This window comes from Apodemus sylvaticus, chromosome 21 (assembly GCF_947179515.1).
Source record: "Apodemus sylvaticus chromosome 21, mApoSyl1.1, whole genome shotgun sequence".
NCBI lineage: Eukaryota > Metazoa > Chordata > Mammalia > Rodentia > Muridae > Apodemus > Apodemus sylvaticus.
Window position 1 is genome coordinate 36,213,115 of NC_067492.1, and position 20,410 is coordinate 36,233,524.

Sequence of the window (20,410 nt, forward strand, 5' to 3'; positions counted from 1 at the left end):
AAGTTACAGACAGTTGTATGTACATGTAGATGCTGAGAATTGAACTCAGGTCCTCTTGAAGAACTCTTAACTGCTGAGCCATCTCTCCGGTCCTCACCCAAAGGGATTTTTATTAACCAAGCTGAATTTGACTCTAGTTGTCCACTTACTACCTGACGTCCTTACTTAGAAAGTGGAGACGACATTGCTTTCACAGGGTTGACTTCAATTAAATGATGACACTGTACCAGACAAACACACAGTGGCTAAAAAGACAGCTTAGTAAAATTATCAAAGCAAATGATTATTTACTATGTAGCTTTGGCCCAACTATGTTAGATATGCTTCATATGATATGGAGAAAAGTATAAAAGATTACACAAGTTATTAATAATAGTTACCTTGGAAGATAAAGTTAGGGTAAGAAAGTGATCACTATCTTTTTCTTTGTACATCTCTAGGTTGTTTGGCTTGTTTTAATGGAAAAATCCACTGACCTACTTCTGCTGAGAAATGTGGGCAGACAAGTAATGATGGACAATCACAGACACTGATAATATTCTGTATTTTAATGAGAATATACACATATACTGTATTACACAAAGAGTTTGTGAGATTTTTCTGTAAGAAATGTTTCAGTTTGCAGTTTACCATATAATTTGTGGCAATCACTCAGCTCTGTTACACACACACACACACACACACACACACACACACAAAGTTACACAGTCTATCTATATATAAAACAAGTATATGTGGCTACATTCCTGTAAGATGTGTAGGCAGCGGGCTCCTGGGCCACAGTCTACAAAGCCCTATTTTATGTGTATAGGTGTTTTGCCAGGCATACTCTTTATGTGTGGTGGAAAAAAAAATCCAAAATTTTAAAAGATCAAATACACATATGTAAAATTGCTGTCAGATTTGTTCCCTACAGCTAGAAGTGCTGGCATATACCAGTAACTGTAGCTACTCAGTAGGCCAAGGCAGGAGAGTAGCATGTTTTAGGCCAGCTGGGAACAAGAAGATTCCATTAAAAAAAAAAAAATCAGTTGGGCAGTGGTGCCACATACCTTTAATCCCAGCACTTGGGATGTATGTAGAGGCAGGCAGATTTCTGAGTTCAAGGACAGCCTGGTCTACAGAGTGTGTTCCAGGATAGCCAGGGCTACATAGAGAAACCCTATCTTGAAAAACTAAAAATCTGTTCCCTTAAAAATAAAAATGCATGTGGTACAGGCAAAACACCTATACACATAGAATAACTTTTTAAAAATTAAAAGACAAAAATTTCACAAAATCCTATTCAGTTCTCTTCTCTGCCCTCATCCAGCATATACTAAAATATCCACATCATACTCTGTGTCTCTGCCTATCAAGAAGATGGAAAAATACAGTCATCAGCCCTCTGGTTTCTTTTTAAGCACCTGCCCCACCCTATATCCATTCTTTCAATGTTCCAATTCCCAGCCTCCCTAAAATAATGAACTTAAGGTAGAAGAGATGGGAAGAATGGAAATTTACAAGAAACAGAATATGACTGATAATTGTTACCAAGAAAACATCTTCCCTTTTTGCTCTTAATGGGCTGTAAAGCTGAAGCAATTAAATTATAACTATAGCAACTCAGCGGGTATCCACGGGCTTTTGCTCCTTCGGCATCCTTGCACAGGCAGAAGCTGTCTGCTTAAAATCAAGGAAACTGTCGGCAGCCAGAAACAGAAGTGTGGGGCCTACAAGGAGGCAAGTGAGCAGAAATATCTACGGGGTGTTGGGGGCCAGTGTAGGTTAGCTACTGGCAGCATTTTGCTACAAGTCTGGATAGTTTAAAAAGACAAAAACAAGATCCAAGCAGTATAGCAAACCCCTTTTAACCCAGCACTTGAGAGGCAGAGGCAAGCTGATCTCTATGGTCCATAGAACAAGTTCCAAGACAACCAAGGGTTGTCCATAGCATACTATTGACTGCACAGGGCAACTAAATGCTCAGTTTTCATGATCACTTAGAAACGGAATGCAGCCTTCCCACTATTTTAACATTTACCAAGTACCTGAAACAGACAATGCCTCAAATTAACACCAGTCTTTCTCAAGTTCACAGAATGAAGACTAGCTAGACATTTTCCTGAATTACACAGAATCCTAGTGACTTTCTGGACCCAACAAAATCTCAGAAGCAGACCTCCCTTCACCCCTCTCTCCAGGACCCTTCGAGAGATACAGAGCCATGAGTGCTGGAGTCAGCCCTACTGGGTTTGAATCTTGGCTCAGCATTCGCCTGCTGTATAATCTGAAAAAGGTACCAGCCCTTCTCTGAACCTTTATTCTTCATTTAGAATATACGGATCACTGTCTTGATGATGGCTGTGATGATTAAGCAAAAAGACTTGATGTATAAGGAAGTTTCTGATAGACAGTAAATAACTATTCAATTATATTTTTCACAGAAAACAGTTTGGTTTAAGACTTTTTTGTTGGGTTTGTGTTTTACCCAAGATCCTCTGTAAGGATCCTGCTAAGGTTGTGTGGCCCTGTTAATCAGCGTTTTTCCACAAAGCCTTGTTCTCCTGGGGCTCACCCACCTTCCTGTTTCTACAATCAGCCGGAGAACACTTTATTTCAAGGCCTTTCAGAGGCAGCCTCTGAGGTCACTGACAATAAGCAGACAGAATCACTCCTTACTTGGATGGCTTCTCCTTACTGACCATTCATCAATTTTTTCCAATTACCCTTAAAATCTCTGTTCACTGCTGAGTGCTTTCTGGCTTTGGCAGCACTTATGTGTATGACCCATATCTACTAATACACTTACAAGGGCCATTTATGACTCAATAGCCCACAAACCCAAGCAGAAACCATAAACAGAGCCCCCCCATCCTATGATATGGGTTCTCAGCTTGGTCAGACAAATAATAGGCTGGAACTCTAAAAACCTAGAGGCAAAGAAACAAAGCAAAGTTTGCTGATCTATTTATAACTCTGAAGCCCTGACTTTATCTGGCTTGTGACTGTCATAGAAGAAGGTGATCTGCCCCCAAACTACTCAGTCCAACAGCACATCCCCACCAGTACTCACGCCTTGACATCTGCTGTCTCCTGGGATGTGCGTGTGAGGGTACGGGAACGCAGGCGCTCACCAGCTTGCTGGATCTCCTGTAAATTTCGTTCTACATGTGGAAGCTCAGAGATGCCTTCAGTCTCAGCAGCAAGCTGTTCAGCTTGCTGAAGGAGCTCACCAAACCCCTCAGTATCCATTGGAGATGCAGATGCTACATGAAAGAAAAAAGACCCAAGTCAAGGGGGAGGGAGGCTTCATCTCTGCTTCAATCTGTTACAAGATGATAAAACTCCAGGACTTTTTGTAAACTGAACCGGGGACAGTTCATCAACAAGCAGGATCTGTTCCTGAATATAGCCCAAGAACAGGCCTGACAGAAAATGAGTCAGACTGTGAACAGATCATTTCTGTGAATACTGACAGTCCCAAGATTGATTTCACCACCAGAACAAATGCAAGCATATTAAGCCACAGGCTAGAATCCCAGTCTTTTCTGCAGATCCAATCTGGATAAGGAAATGAAAGCCATTGTGGCACCACTCCACCTGAAGAATGCCCCCATTAAGAAGGGATTGCTGTGGGGCCATGATGGTACATGCCTTGAATCCCAACATTCCCAAGGCAAAGAGATCTCTGTGAGTTTGAGGTTAGCCTGGTCAATAGAGTGAGATCCAGGGCAGCCAGGGCTACACAGTGAGACCCTGTCTTGAAATATGCCCCAAAGAAAAGAAGATAAAGGCACTGCTGCAGCCTAAGGCCTTCCATCAGGATTTTCATGGTAACTCTAGACCACAGAACTCAGTTATGTACCCAGCATATGCTCTGCAGTGATCTGGCTGAACTGAGATCAGAGAAATGCTAAGTGTCTTCTACCTAACCCCAGTCTCGCTTTATTCTAACACAACCATGTCTTCTTGAACATAGAAAACATTCATCTTTATTATTCACACCCTGGACTCCATTTACATTCTTATAAGTTTACTGAAGGTCTCATTATATATGACATCCGACTTGTTACGGCAACTACTAACAGTAATTATATTTATATAAATAACACATATCTTTTAGACCATGAACACAGTTAGTAAGGCCACTGGTTTGGCTAAACTCACAGGGGGAACATTTGCCATTGTGACCAATATTCAATCCTGAAGCCCATATGATGGAAAGAAAATTGACTCCAAAACCAACTCTGGCAAGTTTTCCTCTGACCTCCACATGTGGCGTGGCATGACTCTACACATACATATAAGCACACATACACTTACTGTTTAAATAAATGTTTAAAAAAAAAAATCAGGAGTTGGAGAGGCAGATGGTTCAGTGGTTAAGAGCATTGACTGCTCTTACAGAGATCCTGGGTTTAATTCCCAACATCCACATGTCAGTTCACAACCAACTATAACTCCAGTTGCAGGAGATCTGACACGCTCTTCTGGCCTGAGGGCATTGAATGCATGTGGTACACAGATGATATAGGTAAAACACACATAAAATAAAAAGATTTTACTTTTTAAAAAAAGCGCTATTTGCCATGCATGGTGGCATACGCCAACCTGGTCTATAGTGTCAGTTCTTGGACAGCCAGGGCTACACAAAAAAATCCTGTCTTGAAACACACACACACACACACACACACACACACACACACACACACACACACACGGAGGAGGAGGAGAAGAAGGAGGAGGAAAAAAAGAAAAATTGAGCGAGCTAATATACGAGCTAATACACATTTATAAATCTTGAATATAAACACTATACCATCCTTCTACAAGGTTCTTGATGAAGTGAATATTTTTAACTCCTACCACTATTAAATTAACAGAAGGTAAATTGTATTAACATCATAAAAATAGTTAAGGGCTGGAGAGGTGACTCGGCAGTTAAGAACACTTGCTAATCTTACAGAGGACCCAGTTTGTTTTTTAGTACTCATGCCAGGCAGCTCACAATTGCTTGTATTCTAGTTCCAGAGGATCTGATACTCTCTTCTGGCCCCCAAGGGCACCCAAAAATATATGGCACACATACATATACATATATGAATAAATCTTTAAGGAACTGGAGAGGTGGCTCTGTGATTAAGAACATTTGTTATTCTTAGAGAGCACTCAAGAGTTTAGATCCCAGAACCCACAAAGGCAGCTCACAATTGCCTATCACTCTAGTTCCATGGTATCCAACATGTTCTTCTCTCCATGGGCACTGCATTGATATGGTGCACTTACATGCAGGATAAATGCTCATACACATAAAATAAAAAATAAATCTGCAACATTATAATGTTAGAAGATTACAAACAAGTTTATTACTAAAAAGAAAAATATTTATAAGAGCATTGTAACTCTCAACTGTAACCCCAGTACTCAGCGGGCTGAGGCAGGATTGCCCCAAATTTGAGGCCAGCCTAGGAATACAAAGCTGAATTCTAGGCTAGTCTATAATATAATGTAAGACACTGTACCAAAAATAAGGTAGACAATTCCTTATAAACGGCAGTTCAATTTTAAAGGTTTTATAAATTTCATTTTGATGTGGATGCTCATGTGTCTGAGAGTACACGATGTGGGTATGGGTGTCCACAGGTGTCAGAAGAGGGCATCAGATTCTCTGGGGCTTGAGTTTCAGGTTAGTTGTGAGCTGCCTGAGGTGGGTGTGGAGATTCAAGCTTGACTCCTCTGGCTGAACTGCAGATCTTAATTATTCTTTCCTTCTTTGTTTTAAGCCCATGGTTTTGTCTACACACAGGAAATCCCACTGTTCTAGCTCTATACTTAAAAAGTTACTTTACTACATAATTATCCTCAGTTACAGAAGGATATATGTGGGGGTCATCATTGTCACTCTAAATCCACAGCTGGAAGATAAGGACATTTTGAAATGAGCATTCAAGGGCATTAACTTTAAAGGCAGGTCACAAGGTTAAAATGAAAATAGATCCTCTCAAAGTAAACATAAAAACATAAAATGACTTTAATCTTTAACAAAAATCATATACACTGTAAGTTTTAAAACTAAAGTTCCTAGAAAATTATATATACATTTTAAATCCAATACATTCAGGCTATACCTGGATGTCATTGCCTGTGGGAGGATGAGGATGGCAGTGCTAACATCCTCCAGTCCCTGCCTGCGCCAGTCTATTCCCAACCAGCAAGCAGTGAGCCTTTTAAATTCAGATCCTACCCTTGGGCTTAAACCTCTGGTACAGTGGTACTCTCCAGGTGGGGCTCTACCTACCCTTACTACCCAGACCCATCTGCAACAGGGCTCCCTTTCCACCTAGGGCTGTGACCCCCTCAGGGCTTCCTTGCTGGCTCTCGGGGAGAGGCACATTCCTGCCCTAACCTAACCTTTCACTTCATCTCTACTACTGGAGCGCTCCTCCCCAGTTTCAGCTGAACTTCAAACTGCCTTTGAGGCCAAGCTATAAGACACTAGGTTAACACGTGGGACAGGAGAGATGGCTCTGAGAGTAAGAGAACTTACTGCTCTTGGAGAGGATCTGAGTTTGGTTCCCAGCACTCATGTTGGGCAGCTAACAACTGCCTGTAACTCGAGCTCCAGGAAATCTGACACCCTCTTCTGGCCCACATGGGCACTCTCACATACACACACACACACACACACACACACACACACACACACACACAGATACAGACATGTATACCTAAATCAAATAAATAAATTGTGCCAGGTGTGGTGGCGCAAGCCTTTAGTCCCTGCGCTCAGGAGGCAGGTGGATCCCTGATGTCAGCCTGGTCTACAGAGTGAGTTCCAGGACAGGGCTACACAGAGAAACCCGGTCTCAAAACAAATCAAATCAAAACAAAACAAAAAAACTGGATGGAGAGATGGATGGATGGATGGATGGATGAATGGATGGATGGATGGACGGACAGATAGACAGATCTTTAAAGCTACTAAAATTAAAATTGTCAGGACTAACGTGGCAAGGTGTACCTATAATCCAGCACCTAGGAGGCCGAGGCAGGACTGAGAGTACAATGCCAGAACAGGCTTCTACTACTGTGACTCTGTCTACCAAAAAAAAAAAAAAAAAAAAAAAAAGCATTTTGAGTTTTGTGGCACAAACCTTTAGCCCAGAACTCCTGAAACTGATACAGACAGATCTCTGAGACTAGGCTGGTACACAGTGAGTTCTAGGCCACCAGGGTTACTCTAAGACTCCCTCTCAAAAAGGAAAAAAAACTATGTTCTTACTGAGATGATCCCACGATATAGATCTCTTCCCCCACATAGAATATACTTGGGAAACTTTGTAAGAAAGCTCTAAATTAACTGTGAACTACAGATAAGCTACAGTGCAGAATGTTCTTCCCAGAAGGTAGCCTTCTTTAAAAAAAAAAAAAAATCACACAAACTGTGATAAATAAATGCACTTAAAAACAACCTACTCCAGCATGTTCACATTATCTCTTTGGGAAAGGCAACGGCCTTAGAGGAATAGTTTTGGCTTTTTTCACATGACCACAGATGGTAAGGCCTACCACCAGAGGTACCCCATGGTTCTTGTACTTGCTTAAGCTAACTATAAGTGTCACCTCCTGCCTTGCTTGCTTTAATAATAAAAAATGAGAAGCGCTTTGTCTGCACTACTCTTGAACTCAAAAGCCTAGAGTTCCCTGGTATCCCTCTCAGATCTTTGGAATATATTCTTTGAGCCTTGAGAGTTAGAGGTGCTGGTGGGTTGGTAGACGCTGAGAAAATTAAAGAAAATAACTGATGTCCACATTTTCTCCTGTTTCTTCATTCTGCTATGCATTCACCTGTCATTCAATGTCTAAACAGCATAGCCCCCACAGGGTGCACATTAACATTCTCAAATGAGGCGGATGCAAATACTTGGGGTTTGAATGTAAAATGCTTCCAATAAAGACCCATGTGTTTGAACACTAGGTCCCTGGTTGGTGGCCCTAGTTAGAGAACACTGTGCACTTTCAGCAGGTGAAGACCTTCACTGAGGACAAAGCCTTGAGGTTTTACAATCCAGCCTCACTTCTCTTTGCTCATTTCCTGGCTGTGACTGCAATGCTCCTTTAGCCTAAGATGGAATTCAGCCCTTTCAACGGGAGCCAACATCTTAGTTGGGGCTTCTAGTGTTGTGATGATACGCCATGATCAAACGCAGGTTGAGGAGGGTTTGGCTTACACTTCCAGGTCACTGTAAATCACTGAAGGAAACCAGGACATGATCTCAAACTGAGCAGGAACCCAGACGCAGGAGCTTATACAGAGGCCATGGAGGGGTGCTTTTGCTCTCTATGGTTTACTCAGACTGCTTTCTTACAGAACCTAGGACAACCAGCCCAGAGATGGCACTACCCACAATGGAATGGGTCCTCCCCTATCAATCACTAAGAAAATACCTTATAGCTTGATCTTATGGAGACATTTCCTTCCCCTCCAATGACTCTAGCTTGTGGCAAACTAACATAAAATTTGCCAGGACACAGAATGAACTCTTTCTCCTTTAAACTGTTTCTTGCCAGGTTATTTGGTTACAACAAACAGGAAAGTAACTAAAACAATCCCTACAGTTGCATATATAGTAAAATGAACTCATTATAAAGATCATGAAAATACATCAGATAATTTCACTTCAGCTGCTATTAAAACATGAGAAGGGTTTTGTGGGTTCTTGGTTTTGGTTTTCTGAAACAGGGTTTCTCTGTGTAGCCTTGGCTGTCCTGAAACTCATTCTATAGACCAAGTTGACCTTGAACTCAGAGATCCACCTGCCTCTCCTGGGACTAAAGGCTTGTACTGGGAGTTGATCTTGTGAACTGTACAGTTAAATGCTGATTTCTGTGCCCCTAGGTCAGTGTGGTGTAAAGAATGCTCCCCAATTATCTCTGGCTAATAAAAGGCTGAATAGCCAATGACTTGGCAGAGGATAGAAAGGCTGGGTGTTCAATCCCAGCCAGGGGTCTGAGGGAGAAGATCAAGGTAGAAAGATCAAGGTACAAAGAGGCAGGTGAGGGTCCAGGAGAAGAAAGGCCACAAGGCGGAGGAAGAAGCTGATTGTCATGAGGTTGGGCATGAGGAGTTGCCAAAGGAGTTCTCCATGAAGACAAACAGCTACAGAAGAGCAAGCCAAGGAGAGACTAAATGCAAGTAACTCAGGGCGATGGCTGAGAAGTAGCTAGACAGCATAAAGGGTTAAGAATATCTACTCGGTTATTGTGCTTAAAGCTTGTTGAATAAATCTACGGGTCTCCATCTCAATTATTTTGGGAGCTAAATGGGTTAGGAAAAAACTGTCACTTTTAATTTTCATCCTAAAGGTGTTTGCCACCATCACCACCGGGCTAAAGCATGTGTCTTAATTATAAAAAAAAACATGGTCATTTCTATTCTTTTTTTTTTTCATTTTATGCTTTTTTTTTAATTTATTGATATATTTATTTACATTTCAAATGATTTCCCCTTTTCTGGACCCCCACTCCCCGAAAGTCCCATCAGTCCCCTTCCCTCCCCCTGTTTTCCCCCCCAACCCTTCCCACTTCCCTGTTCTGATTTTGCTCTATACTGCTTCACTGAGTCTTTTCAGAACAAGGGGCCACTCCTCCGTTCTTCTTGTACCTCATTTGATGTGTGGATTATGTTTTGGGTATTCCAGTTTTCTAGGTTAATATCCACTTATTAGTGAGTGCATACCATGATTCACCTTTTGAGTCTGGGTTACCTCACTTAGTATGATGTTCTCTAGCTCCATCCATTTGCCTAAGAATTTCATGAATTCATTGTTTCTAATGGCTGAATAGTACTCCATTGTGTAGATATATCACATTTTTTGCATCCACTCTTCTGTTGAGGGATACCTGGGTTCTTTCCAGCATCTGGCAATTATAAATAGAGCTGCTATGAACATAGTAGAGCATGTATCCTTATTACATGCTGGGGAGTCCTCTGAGTATATGCCCAGGAGTGGTATAGCAGGATCTTCCAAAAGTGAGGTGCCCAGTTCTCTGAGGAACCGCCAGACTGATTTCCAGAGTGGTTGTACCAATTTGCAACCCCACCAGCAGTGGAGGAGTGTTCCTCTTTGTCCACATCTTCGCCAACACCTGCTGTCTCCTGAATTTTTAATCTTAGCCATTCTGACTGGTGTAAGGTGAAATCTCAGGGTTGTTTTGATTTGCATTTCCCTAATGACTAATGAAGTTGAGCATTTTTTAAGGTGTTTCTCTGCCATCCAAAGTTCTTCAGGTGAGAATTCTTTGTTTAACTCTGTACCCCATTTTTTAATAGGGTTGTTTCGTTTTCTGGAGTCTAACTTCTTGAGTTCTTTATATATATTGGATATTAGCCCTCTATCTGATGTAGGATTGGTGAAGAAGACCTCAAAAAATGGGAAAACCTCCCATGCTCATGTATCGGCAGGATCAATATAGTTAAAATGGCCATTTTGCCAAAAGCAATATACAGATTCAATACAATACCCATCAAAATCCCAACTCAATTCTTCACAGAGTTAGAGAGAGCAATTCTCAAATTCATCTGGAATAACAAAAAACCCAGGATAACTAAAACTATTCTCAGCAACAAAAGAAATTCTGGGGGAATCAGTATCCCTGACCTCAAGCAATACTACAGAGCAATAGTGTTAAAAACTGCATGGTATTGGTACAGTGACCAGCAGGCAGATCAATGGAACAGGATTGAAGATCCAGAAATGAACCCACACACCTATGGCCACTTGATCCTTGACAAAGGGGCTGAAAACATCCAATGGAAAAAAGATAGCCTTTTCAACAAATGGTGCTGGTTCAACTGGAGGTCAGCATGCAGAAGAATGCGAATTGATCCATCCTTGTCTCCTTGTACTAAGCTCAAATCCAAATGGATCAAGGACCTCCACATAAAGCCAGACACTCTGAAGCTAATAGAAAAGAAACTGGGGAAGATCATTGAGGACATTGGTATAGGGAGAAAGTTTCTGAACAGAACACCAATAGCATATGCTCTAAGATCAAGAATTGACAAATGGGACCTCATAAAATTACAAAGTTTCTGTACGGCAAAGGACACCATCAAAAGGACAAATCGGCAACCAACAAATTGGTCATTTCTATTCTTAAGGTAACCATGTTAAACATTCAATCAAGCCAGAAAAGAATAGATACCTAAAAACTCCAACTACTGAGCACTTCTAAACCACTCTAAGTCAGTGTCTTCATAAAATGGCCCCTTCGGCATTCTAAGTGGCCTCTTATGATTTTCCTGCTTATTATATTAAAATGTACTCACCTGTTCCTGGTATTACTAGCTCATTGGTTTTTCCTTTTGCTTTTAAGCACCATCCACAAGTAGAATTCTTTTTACTTAACAGGTCTTGTGACAACTTCCAAATTGGAGGTTCACTACGTTCTTTAAAGACTACTACTGCATTGTTGGCACATGCCTATAATCCAAGCATTTGGAAACAGCTGGATAAGGAATTCAAAAGCACCCTTGGCTATTGATTATCAACTTGAAAGGATGTATGGTCATCCAGGATGCGAGTTTCCAGACATACCTTGAGGGATCATCTAGATTAGGTTAGTGTCTGGGCAAGGCAGTGAAGGACTACCTACACTGTGCTAATTAAGTAGGAAGACCCAACCTAAATACAGGTGACACATTTCCATGGACTGAGACCCTGCACTAAATAAAAAAGGAGAAAACCAGCGTAGTACAGTATTCATTACTCTTCCTGACAGCAGATGGCTGGCCCTGGGGTCCTGCCATCGTGCCTTTCCCCACCACTGACTGTCAAGTTTTGAGCCAAAACACACCTTCTCCCCGTACACTGCTTTTATCATAGTATTTTATCCCAGCAGCCAGAAGAGTAACTAATATAACTACAGTTTGAGGCCAACCTAGACCTCATGGCACTTTCTCAAAAGCAAAAATGACCACTGGGCCATCCAGACATGGCTACAACTCTGTGGTTCTCTTGTCTCAAAGCTGTTACTCCCAGAACACTTTCCAGAGACCCGAGTCTTCAGAGCCTCAAAACCTGAGGATCAAAGGGAAGCATGGAAGGCCTTGGAGACCCTCTCAGGTCTGTCTCCTGAGCAGGGGGGCATAACTATATCAAGCTTTTGGCCAGACTGCCACAACTCAGTATAGTCACTGTATTTTGAGAACAGCCATAGATAATATGCAAGCAAACAAGTGTATCTACTCTCTAGAAAAAAAACTAAAAGAAAGGTTGGGGATGCAACTCCCTAGCTAACAAGCAGTGTCCTAGTTTTATTCCTCAGCACTTTTTTTTTTTTGAAACAATTTTCTTCCTTGTAGCTCTGGCTATCCTAGACTTGCTTTGTAGACCAAGTTGACTCAAACTCACAGAGATCCACCTGCCTTTGTCTCCTGAGAGCTGGGATTAAAGGCATGAGCCACTACGCCCAGCTCCTCAGCACTTTTTAAAAGATTTATTTATTTATTTATTTATTTATTTAATTTATTTATTTATTTATTTAATGTATGTGAGTACATTGTCACCCTCTTCAGACACACCAGAAGAGGGCATCTGATTCCACTGCAGATGGTTGTGAGTCACCATGTAGTTGCTGGGAACTGAATTCAGGATCTCTGGAAGAGCAGTCAGTGCCCTTAACCACAGAGCCATCTCTCCAGCCCTCCTACAGCCCTTTTAATAGACTGTCTCATGTCCCGTACCGGCCTCCACGGCTACCGTATACACATGGTGCACAGACAGACATCAAGGTGAACACTGTCAGAAAGACATCTGGGACTAGGGAACAGACTGACTGATAGAGAACGTGCCGCTCCAGGACCATGTGGGCCTGAGCTAGGATCCTCGGCGCCAAGCTGAAGAGCCGGCCTAGTGCTGTCACCTGCAACCCCAGCAGGCTCCACCTGGTAGCTGGCATAGAGAGGCCACCAAGCAGTGTAAAAAGCTTCTGACTCTGAGTCTTTTCTCTATGTTCTGGTTCAAAACTAGGGGTGACTTTGACTCCTTGGGGCCAAGTGTGTCAATATTCTGAGATACTCTTGGATATTACAATTTGGGGCAGAAGATACACATTATTGCTGCATAGCGAGTGGAAGCCAGGGTCTCTGCTAAACATCTAAAACACAAAGCATAACCTTCAACAAAGAATTAGTTGATCCAAAATATTAAAGTTTCTAAGCTGAGAAACTCTCCTGTAAACCAAGACAAGTGTCTTAGGTTACTATTGCTGTGATCAAACAAAGGGTATGTATGTATGTATGTATGTATGTATGTATATATGCCTCAAAGTATGTATGTATCAACACCATAGTTCATCATCCAAGGAAGTCAGGACAGTAACTCAAGCAGGGCAGGAAGCTGGAGGCAGGAGCTGATGCAGATGAGAGAGTGCTGCTTACTGGCTTGCTTCCCATGGCTTGCTCCCCCTGCTTTCTTATAGAAACCATGACCACTAGCCCAGGCGTTATACCAACAATGGGCTGGGCTCTCACACCACATTAATCACTAATTAAGAACAGGCCCTGAGGCTGGAGAGACTGGCTCAGTGGTTAAGAATACACTGGGGCTAGAGAGATGGCTCAGCAGTTAAGAGCACTGACTGCTCTGCCAGAGGTCCTGAGTTCAATTCCCAGCAACCACATGGTGGCTCCGACGCACTCTTCTAACGTGTGTCTGAAGACACCTGCAGTGTACTCGTATAAATAAAAAAAATAAATAAATCTTTAAAAAGAATACATACTGCTTTTCCTGAGAATCTGAGTTCAATTCCCAGCATCCACATCAGATGGCTTACAACTGCCTATAACCCCAGCCCCGGGGATCTGATACCTCAGACTCTGAGCACTTGCATTCATGTGCATATACCCCCCTTTATACACATTAAAAACAATAAAATAGCCGGGTGGTGGTGGCACACGCCTGTAATCCCAGCACTCTGGGAGGCAGAGGTTGGCGGATTTCTGAGTTCAAGGCCAGCCTGGTCTACAGAGTGAGTTCCAGGGCAGCCAGGGCTATACAGAGAAACCCTGTCTTGAAAAAAAATCCAAAACTCAAAACCCAAAACCCAACCCCCCCCCCCAAAAGCAGCTATTTAGCACAGTAAGTTTCAATTAGAGGCACTATGACCCTGGAAAAATATCAGGAAAGCAAATATAGATTTTACTAGACCCAAACAACAATATAAGATCCTTCCCCCCTCAAAAAATTTAAAAATCACTGTATACACAAAATTATCTTTTTTTTAAGGTAGTATGCATACCCTAGTATATCATACAGCAATAGGAAAGATCAAACTATAGCCTAGACTTAAAACGGGGGGGGGGGGGGCTACCACTAGGGGCTCAGAGGGAGCACCAACTCAGTGTGAGCAGGGCACACTTTTCTGGGTCCTGTGCATTCAACTGTGGTCCTTAAAATTCATATGAAGACCTATCCGACAAAGGATGGCATAAGAAAATGAGGCCTTTGGAAGGCAGTGAGTTTGAAATAAATTGATAAATGGTGGGGGTTCGAATGTGGAACCAGTGGCATTCTATGAAATCATGCTAGAGAGCTCACAGTCTGAGGTTTATGTCAAGGAGACCACGTGCACACAGAAAGAGCAAGATGGCAGCCATTAACAAACTTCCAATTTCCAAAGCAGTAAGATAAGAAATTTCAGGAAGGAGAGTTGTGTTGGGCTTTTTTTTTCTTTTTCTTTTTTCTTTTCTTCTTTTTTTTTTTTTTTTTGCCTCTTTGTATATTATGTTTTGTTTTGTTCTGACAAAACTTTTTATATAGCTAAATGGCCTTACTAGAAAATATAACCCTGCCTCTGCTTCAAGAATGCTGGGATTACAAGCATCAAATCCAGCTCAAATTTCTATTTAAACCACTCAATCTGTGGTTTTTGTTACGGTAACTTGACCTAATAAGGATGTAAGGGTAATGGGAAATTCTCTCTATCTCAATATACACTGAATACCGGCATGAGAAACATGTTTAAAAAAAAATTACTGAGCCACATACTTTAACAGCTCTTAGAGAGTTAATAAGAAACAGACAACAGCAAGAAATACTGGCCCTAAATTCCCAATTTCACACCTGCTCACTGCCCCTAACTAATTCTCAATGACCCTCACATTCACGCCTGCCCCTTGCAGGATTTCAGATGCTGCCAGTATACATCCCTCATCATTGTCAACCTACTATGTGTCAGACTGAAGTTTTCTAAGCACCACTGCCAGCAACCCCGTCCACTCCTGTGTAGCCAGGTTTGTGCCTCTCAGGTGCTAACTCACGCTTTTCTTCTTTATCTGCACCTGACCTTGGACAGTTACCTCATGAGCAATCCTCACTCTGCTAACTCCGACACTGTAATACCCATAACTTATTAATACTTCATTTGTGGGGAGGGGTGTGTGTCATAGTGTGAGTGTGGAAGTCAGAAGACAACCTGCAGGAGGGAGTTGTTTCTCCCCTTGCACCTTGTGGGTCAGGTATACATAGGTGTAGTCTATATACTATACATAGGTGTAGGTATACATAGGTGTAGGCTATCTACTATACACAGGTGTAGGCTATCTACTATACACAGGTGTAGGCTATCTACTATACACAGGTGTAGGCTATCTACTATACACAGGTGTAGTCTATCTACTATACACAGGTGTAGGTATACATAGGTGTAGGCTATCTACTATACACAGGTGTAGTCTATCTACTATACACAGGTGTAGTCTATCTACTATACACAGGTGTAGTCTATCTACTATACACAGGTGTAGTCTATCTACTATACACAGGTGTAGTCTATCTACTATACACAGGTGTAGTCTATCTACTATACACAGGTGTAGTCTATCTACTATACACAGGTGTAGTCTATCTATTATACATAGGTGTAGTCTGTGTCCCTCTAGCCACTACCTCCTGTTACCCTACTCTTTTTTCTCACTTCACTTTCCATATGATGCTCTTGCTAAGAACTCCTCTAGGCCCCACTCCCAGGATTCCAGTGAAGACTGCTTCTGACTTTCTGCATCTGGTCATCAGATTTACCATCCATGACCATCCCTGTACATGCCCTAGCTAGGTCTGGAGTTACATTTTTCCCAAACGAAAACACCCACCAAGCTTCAAACAGCTATTTCATCTTTGTATTGTGAGACTCTCAGCATGATAATTACTCCCTCTGTGACACATCTTTGAAAACTTTAACTAAACCTCCCCCTGCCACATTGTAACCACTGAGTAAATAGCATTAAGGACAATTCAAGTCACAACCTAGTACTATGATTTACATATGGTTGAATCATGCTATCCAAGACTTCATTGGGCTAGGGGCTTTGGCTCCAATGTGGCAATGTTCTGAGATGATAGGACCTATAAGGGGTTGAACCTAGTGAGAAGCCCCTCCTTGTTCCCTGCTCCTCCCAAGTGCCTGTCATGATACCTGCTATGAGTTAATTTATTCTTAGAATACATAAATACCTATATGAATCCATTTGTGTTTGTTCTACCACTATCACTCCTGACTGATCTGTGGGTGCTAGCAACAATTCTAGTTCCTCACCTTGGGTCTCCATAGCAATCAATTTAACCAGAAACCACCTGCCTCCCTCTCCCCTGAGCCCAGTCTATCTCCAAGTTTTCTTCTCATACCTCATGACAGGTCATGCCCTCACCTTTCCCCTCTGCTCTGACCCTCGTGCCTTCCTCCTGGTTACCTCAACAGTCTAAAATGTGCCATTTCTTCTAACCTACTCTCCCTGTGGCCATTCAAAAATGCCTCCTGCTTTACACTCTAGACCCATCAGCGGCACCTTCACTCTTAGGTTGTGACACAGCTACATGAGGTGCTCTGGGAACAGTGTCACGCACCACCATCAACTCTTACCACCTTCCTCAGCTGTTCCAACAGTTCTCCACTCCTTAGGAAGCCTTGCAATCCCCTCCCTCCATGTTGCTCTCCTGTACATGTCAAGTACACAAGCATCTGCATCCCCACTGCAGACATAGGGAGCTTCTATACATACTACCATGTACCATCAGAGGGCAGCTCTAACCTACCCAAAGGCCCTCCCTAACTATTCTCAACCTTCTAGATGCTCTTCCCTAGTGGAGCAATTGTGACCACGTCTTCCCAATTCCTGTAGGGGAAGGTCACAGATATTTAACTCTAAATCCTGAGCCTCTAGCAAGCCTGGCACATAATAGAATTAAAAACATGTTTGCTAATTAAAATGACCAGTGACCAGAAACAGATTCACAGGGTCCTCTTCCTGATCTTTACTCTGACACACACACACACACACACACACCTCTAAATGCAACTATCTACCTTACATGGCTCAGCAGTTAAGAAAATTTACAGCGGGGCTGGAGAGATGGCTCAGTGGTTAAGAGCACTGACTGCTCTTCCAGTTCAAATCCCAACAACCACATGGTGGCTCAAAACCATCTGTAATAGGATCTGAGGACCTCTTCTTGTGTGTCTGAAGACAGTGACAGTGTATTCACATATATAAAATATATAAGTCTGCCGGGCGGTGATGGCGCACGCCTGTAACCCCAGCAGTCTGGGAGGCAGAGGTAGGTGGATTTCTGAGTTCGAGGCCAGCCTGGTCTATAGAGTGAGTTCCAGGACAGCCAGGGCTATACAGAGAAACCCTGTCTCGAAAAAAACCAAATCCAACCCCCCCCCCAAAAATATATATGTCTTTTAAAAAAAGAAGAAAGAAAATTCACAGCTCTTTAGAGGACCCCAATTCAGTTCCCAGCACCCACATCAGTGATTTACTCTGTTTAGTCTGATTTAGTCTGTTACTCTAGCTCCAGGAAATCAGACACTCTTATGGCCTCCATAGAAACATCCACATACATAAAAAACATACATGAGAGAGAGAGAGAGAGAGAGAGAGAACACCCAAGCTCACCACAGCTCCAACGGTTTATATCTCATGGTTTCTATATTTATGTTCATTGTTTATGTGTGTGATGTCTTCCCAAGAAACAAGCGTGTCTCATTCACCACCACATTCACAAGCCTATAATGATATCAGTAATATTGATTCATTTGATATTTATTGCACACCTACTTTATGGTATGCCAGACCTAGGTACTTACTAGGTAGGCGCTCATGTTCTACAGGGGGGAAGACAATCAATACAAAGGCCAAATAAAACCTAAATGCTAAAAAATTAAAAAAAATTAAAGCAGTGAAGACAAGGAGTGAGGAAAGGTTTACACTCTAATGCCCCTCTAGTAAAGACTCCGAGAAAGAGAGCAGGCAAAACATCCAACCACAAGAACAAAGCCCTGAAGTCAAAGCATGCCAAGTAGGAGAGGGGGAAGGGGGAGATGTGGCAGACACTGAGAGTGTGGGTCCCATTATTTAAAAATAGAAAGCCTTAAAGTTCACTACAGAGTTTATATTATTATTGTTATTACTATTATTATTACTATTATTATTATTACTTGTATTACGAAAGCGCTGACCTTTGCTTGTGCTGAAAGTCATCTAGGGAGGTCGGGGTGGGGCAGGGTCTAATGTAGACCAGGCTGGCTTCAACTCGCTTTGACAGCGACACCATTCCCGGCATGCAGTGATTTTCTTTCAAAAGGGACCCAATATTCATGGGCATCCTTTACAGAATAAGATACAAGGTACCCAGAAACAGGTGAGACAACCGGAGTGGCAACCATTAGCATCCTGTTGGGCTATCCGTAAAAGGAGACAAGAGTTGCCAGGGGTTCGCTGGGCTTCCCTTCACCCGGAAGAGCCATTCTCTAGAAGAACGCCCCCCACGACCCATAGAGGGCAGCGAGGCCCGATGACGCCCGGCAGCCGTGGGTGGGCGTGGCGATAGCGCACCAGTGGGGAGGACCACGCTCAGAAGAGCCGAGTCACAGCACTCGGTGAGCCGCCGCCGGCCGGCATGCCCAGCTACCGCAGGAAAGGAAGCGCGAGCCTCGTGGCTACGAATGTGGGATGGGGTTCGATCTGGGCTCGCGGCTCTGCTTCCAGTCTAGGCCCCGAACTCCGGCCCAGGATCAGGGCAGCCCACACCTCCCACGCCTTACCTGGCTCCGCCGCCTGCCCGCAGCCCGCTCCCGGCTACTTCACTACGCCGCCGCTGCTTCTCGCGCCGCTCGCCCGCGCTTCCTGATTGGCTGAGGCGGTCAGCTCCCAGAAGGCCCTGCGCTTTGCGCCGCCAAATGAACTTTATGGAGACCCGCAGGAGGACACAGACCTGGACGGGGCGGGGTGGGGCGGAGCCGGAGGCGGAGCTATCACTAGTAAGTCAAGGGAGCTCCGCCCTGCTCCCGCCCACGTGGTTGGGAGTTGACTGTACTTGAAGAAGCATTTCCGCAGTTCCCACTGCGGGAGAAAGCTCAGCCACTCCTTGTAGAGCTCCAGTAAAGTGCCTGGGCCTGTTCTAGGTGCAGGGGGACACGGTCACTTCCACAGCAGACAAGATCCCTGACCTCAAGCAGTTCTCACCTTGTCCAGGGAAAGAAAAGATAGTGAACAAATGCAGGAGCATTAGGAGAGCTAAGAACCGAAAAGCAAACTAATTGAAGAAAAATGGTTGGATGGCCAGAAAAGACTTCTCTCAGATGACATTCCAACTAAAAAGTGAAAGATAAAAACATGTTTGGAGTTTTTAAGGGAAAAGCCTGTGTTTTGGCAGCCTCAACAAGCAAGCGAGGCTGACTACCTGCGTGTGGCCGCGTTAGGAAGTAGAGCAAAGAGTGTCACTGGGATATACAGGAACCCTTCTGAAGGTTCTTAGTCTAGTGGGTGAAAGAAATTTGTCCACAGATGCTGAAGGAAAACAATTTTGTTGGGAGTTTCAGAGAAAAGTAACGGGGACAGGCAAACTGCAGATCTCAGCAACTGCTGGGAGGAGAGACCTGGATAAGAGAAAGTTTTGAGTTAAATTTAAAAGGGGAGCAGGCATAACTGGGAGGATCTGTATGTAACTTCATGAACTTAAGGTGTGTGTGTGTGTGTCCTGGTACTCAGAGGGGCCAAAAGAGGTTATCAGATCCCCAGAATACTATTACAGGTTGTTGTGAGACATAGGTACTAGGAACCAAACCCAGAGTCCTTTGCAAGAGCAGTGTGCTAAGCCATTGCTTTAGCTCTTGTAATAGCCTTGGATGGTTAAAGAGGCACAGTCTCGAACATGTCTAATCTTTCAATGGAGGTCACCGTCCTGACATCATAAGGAGCATGTGAACACAGGCCTAGGCAAAGCCGTCACCATCAATAATTCTAGTTTGGTAGATGCCTGCTTGATAAAATATTCTAGTAAGCTTCACCTGATACGCTTAGGGAACATAAATACACTTAACATACAAGGAAGCCCACAATGATTAGCATTATAGCTGCGTA

The 20,410-nt window shown here is 43.1% G+C and overlaps 1 protein-coding gene across 1 annotated transcript in view; it reads right to left on the minus strand.

Annotated features, from left to right (window-relative positions):
* The window catches only part of Nup93 (nucleoporin 93), a 99,386-nt gene extending 80,181 nt beyond the window's left edge, over positions 1-19,205 (minus strand). Inside the window, exons 1-2 of the mRNA XM_052166512.1 lie at positions 19,093-19,205; positions 3,056-3,248 (exon numbers count right to left, since the gene is read on the minus strand). Coding sequence (XP_052022472.1) covers positions 3,056-3,234 — 179 coding nt within the window. The 5' untranslated portion in view covers positions 3,235-3,248; positions 19,093-19,205. The remainder of the gene's footprint in view (positions 1-3,055; positions 3,249-19,092) is intronic.
* Between the last annotated feature and the right edge of the window lie 1,205 nt (positions 19,206-20,410).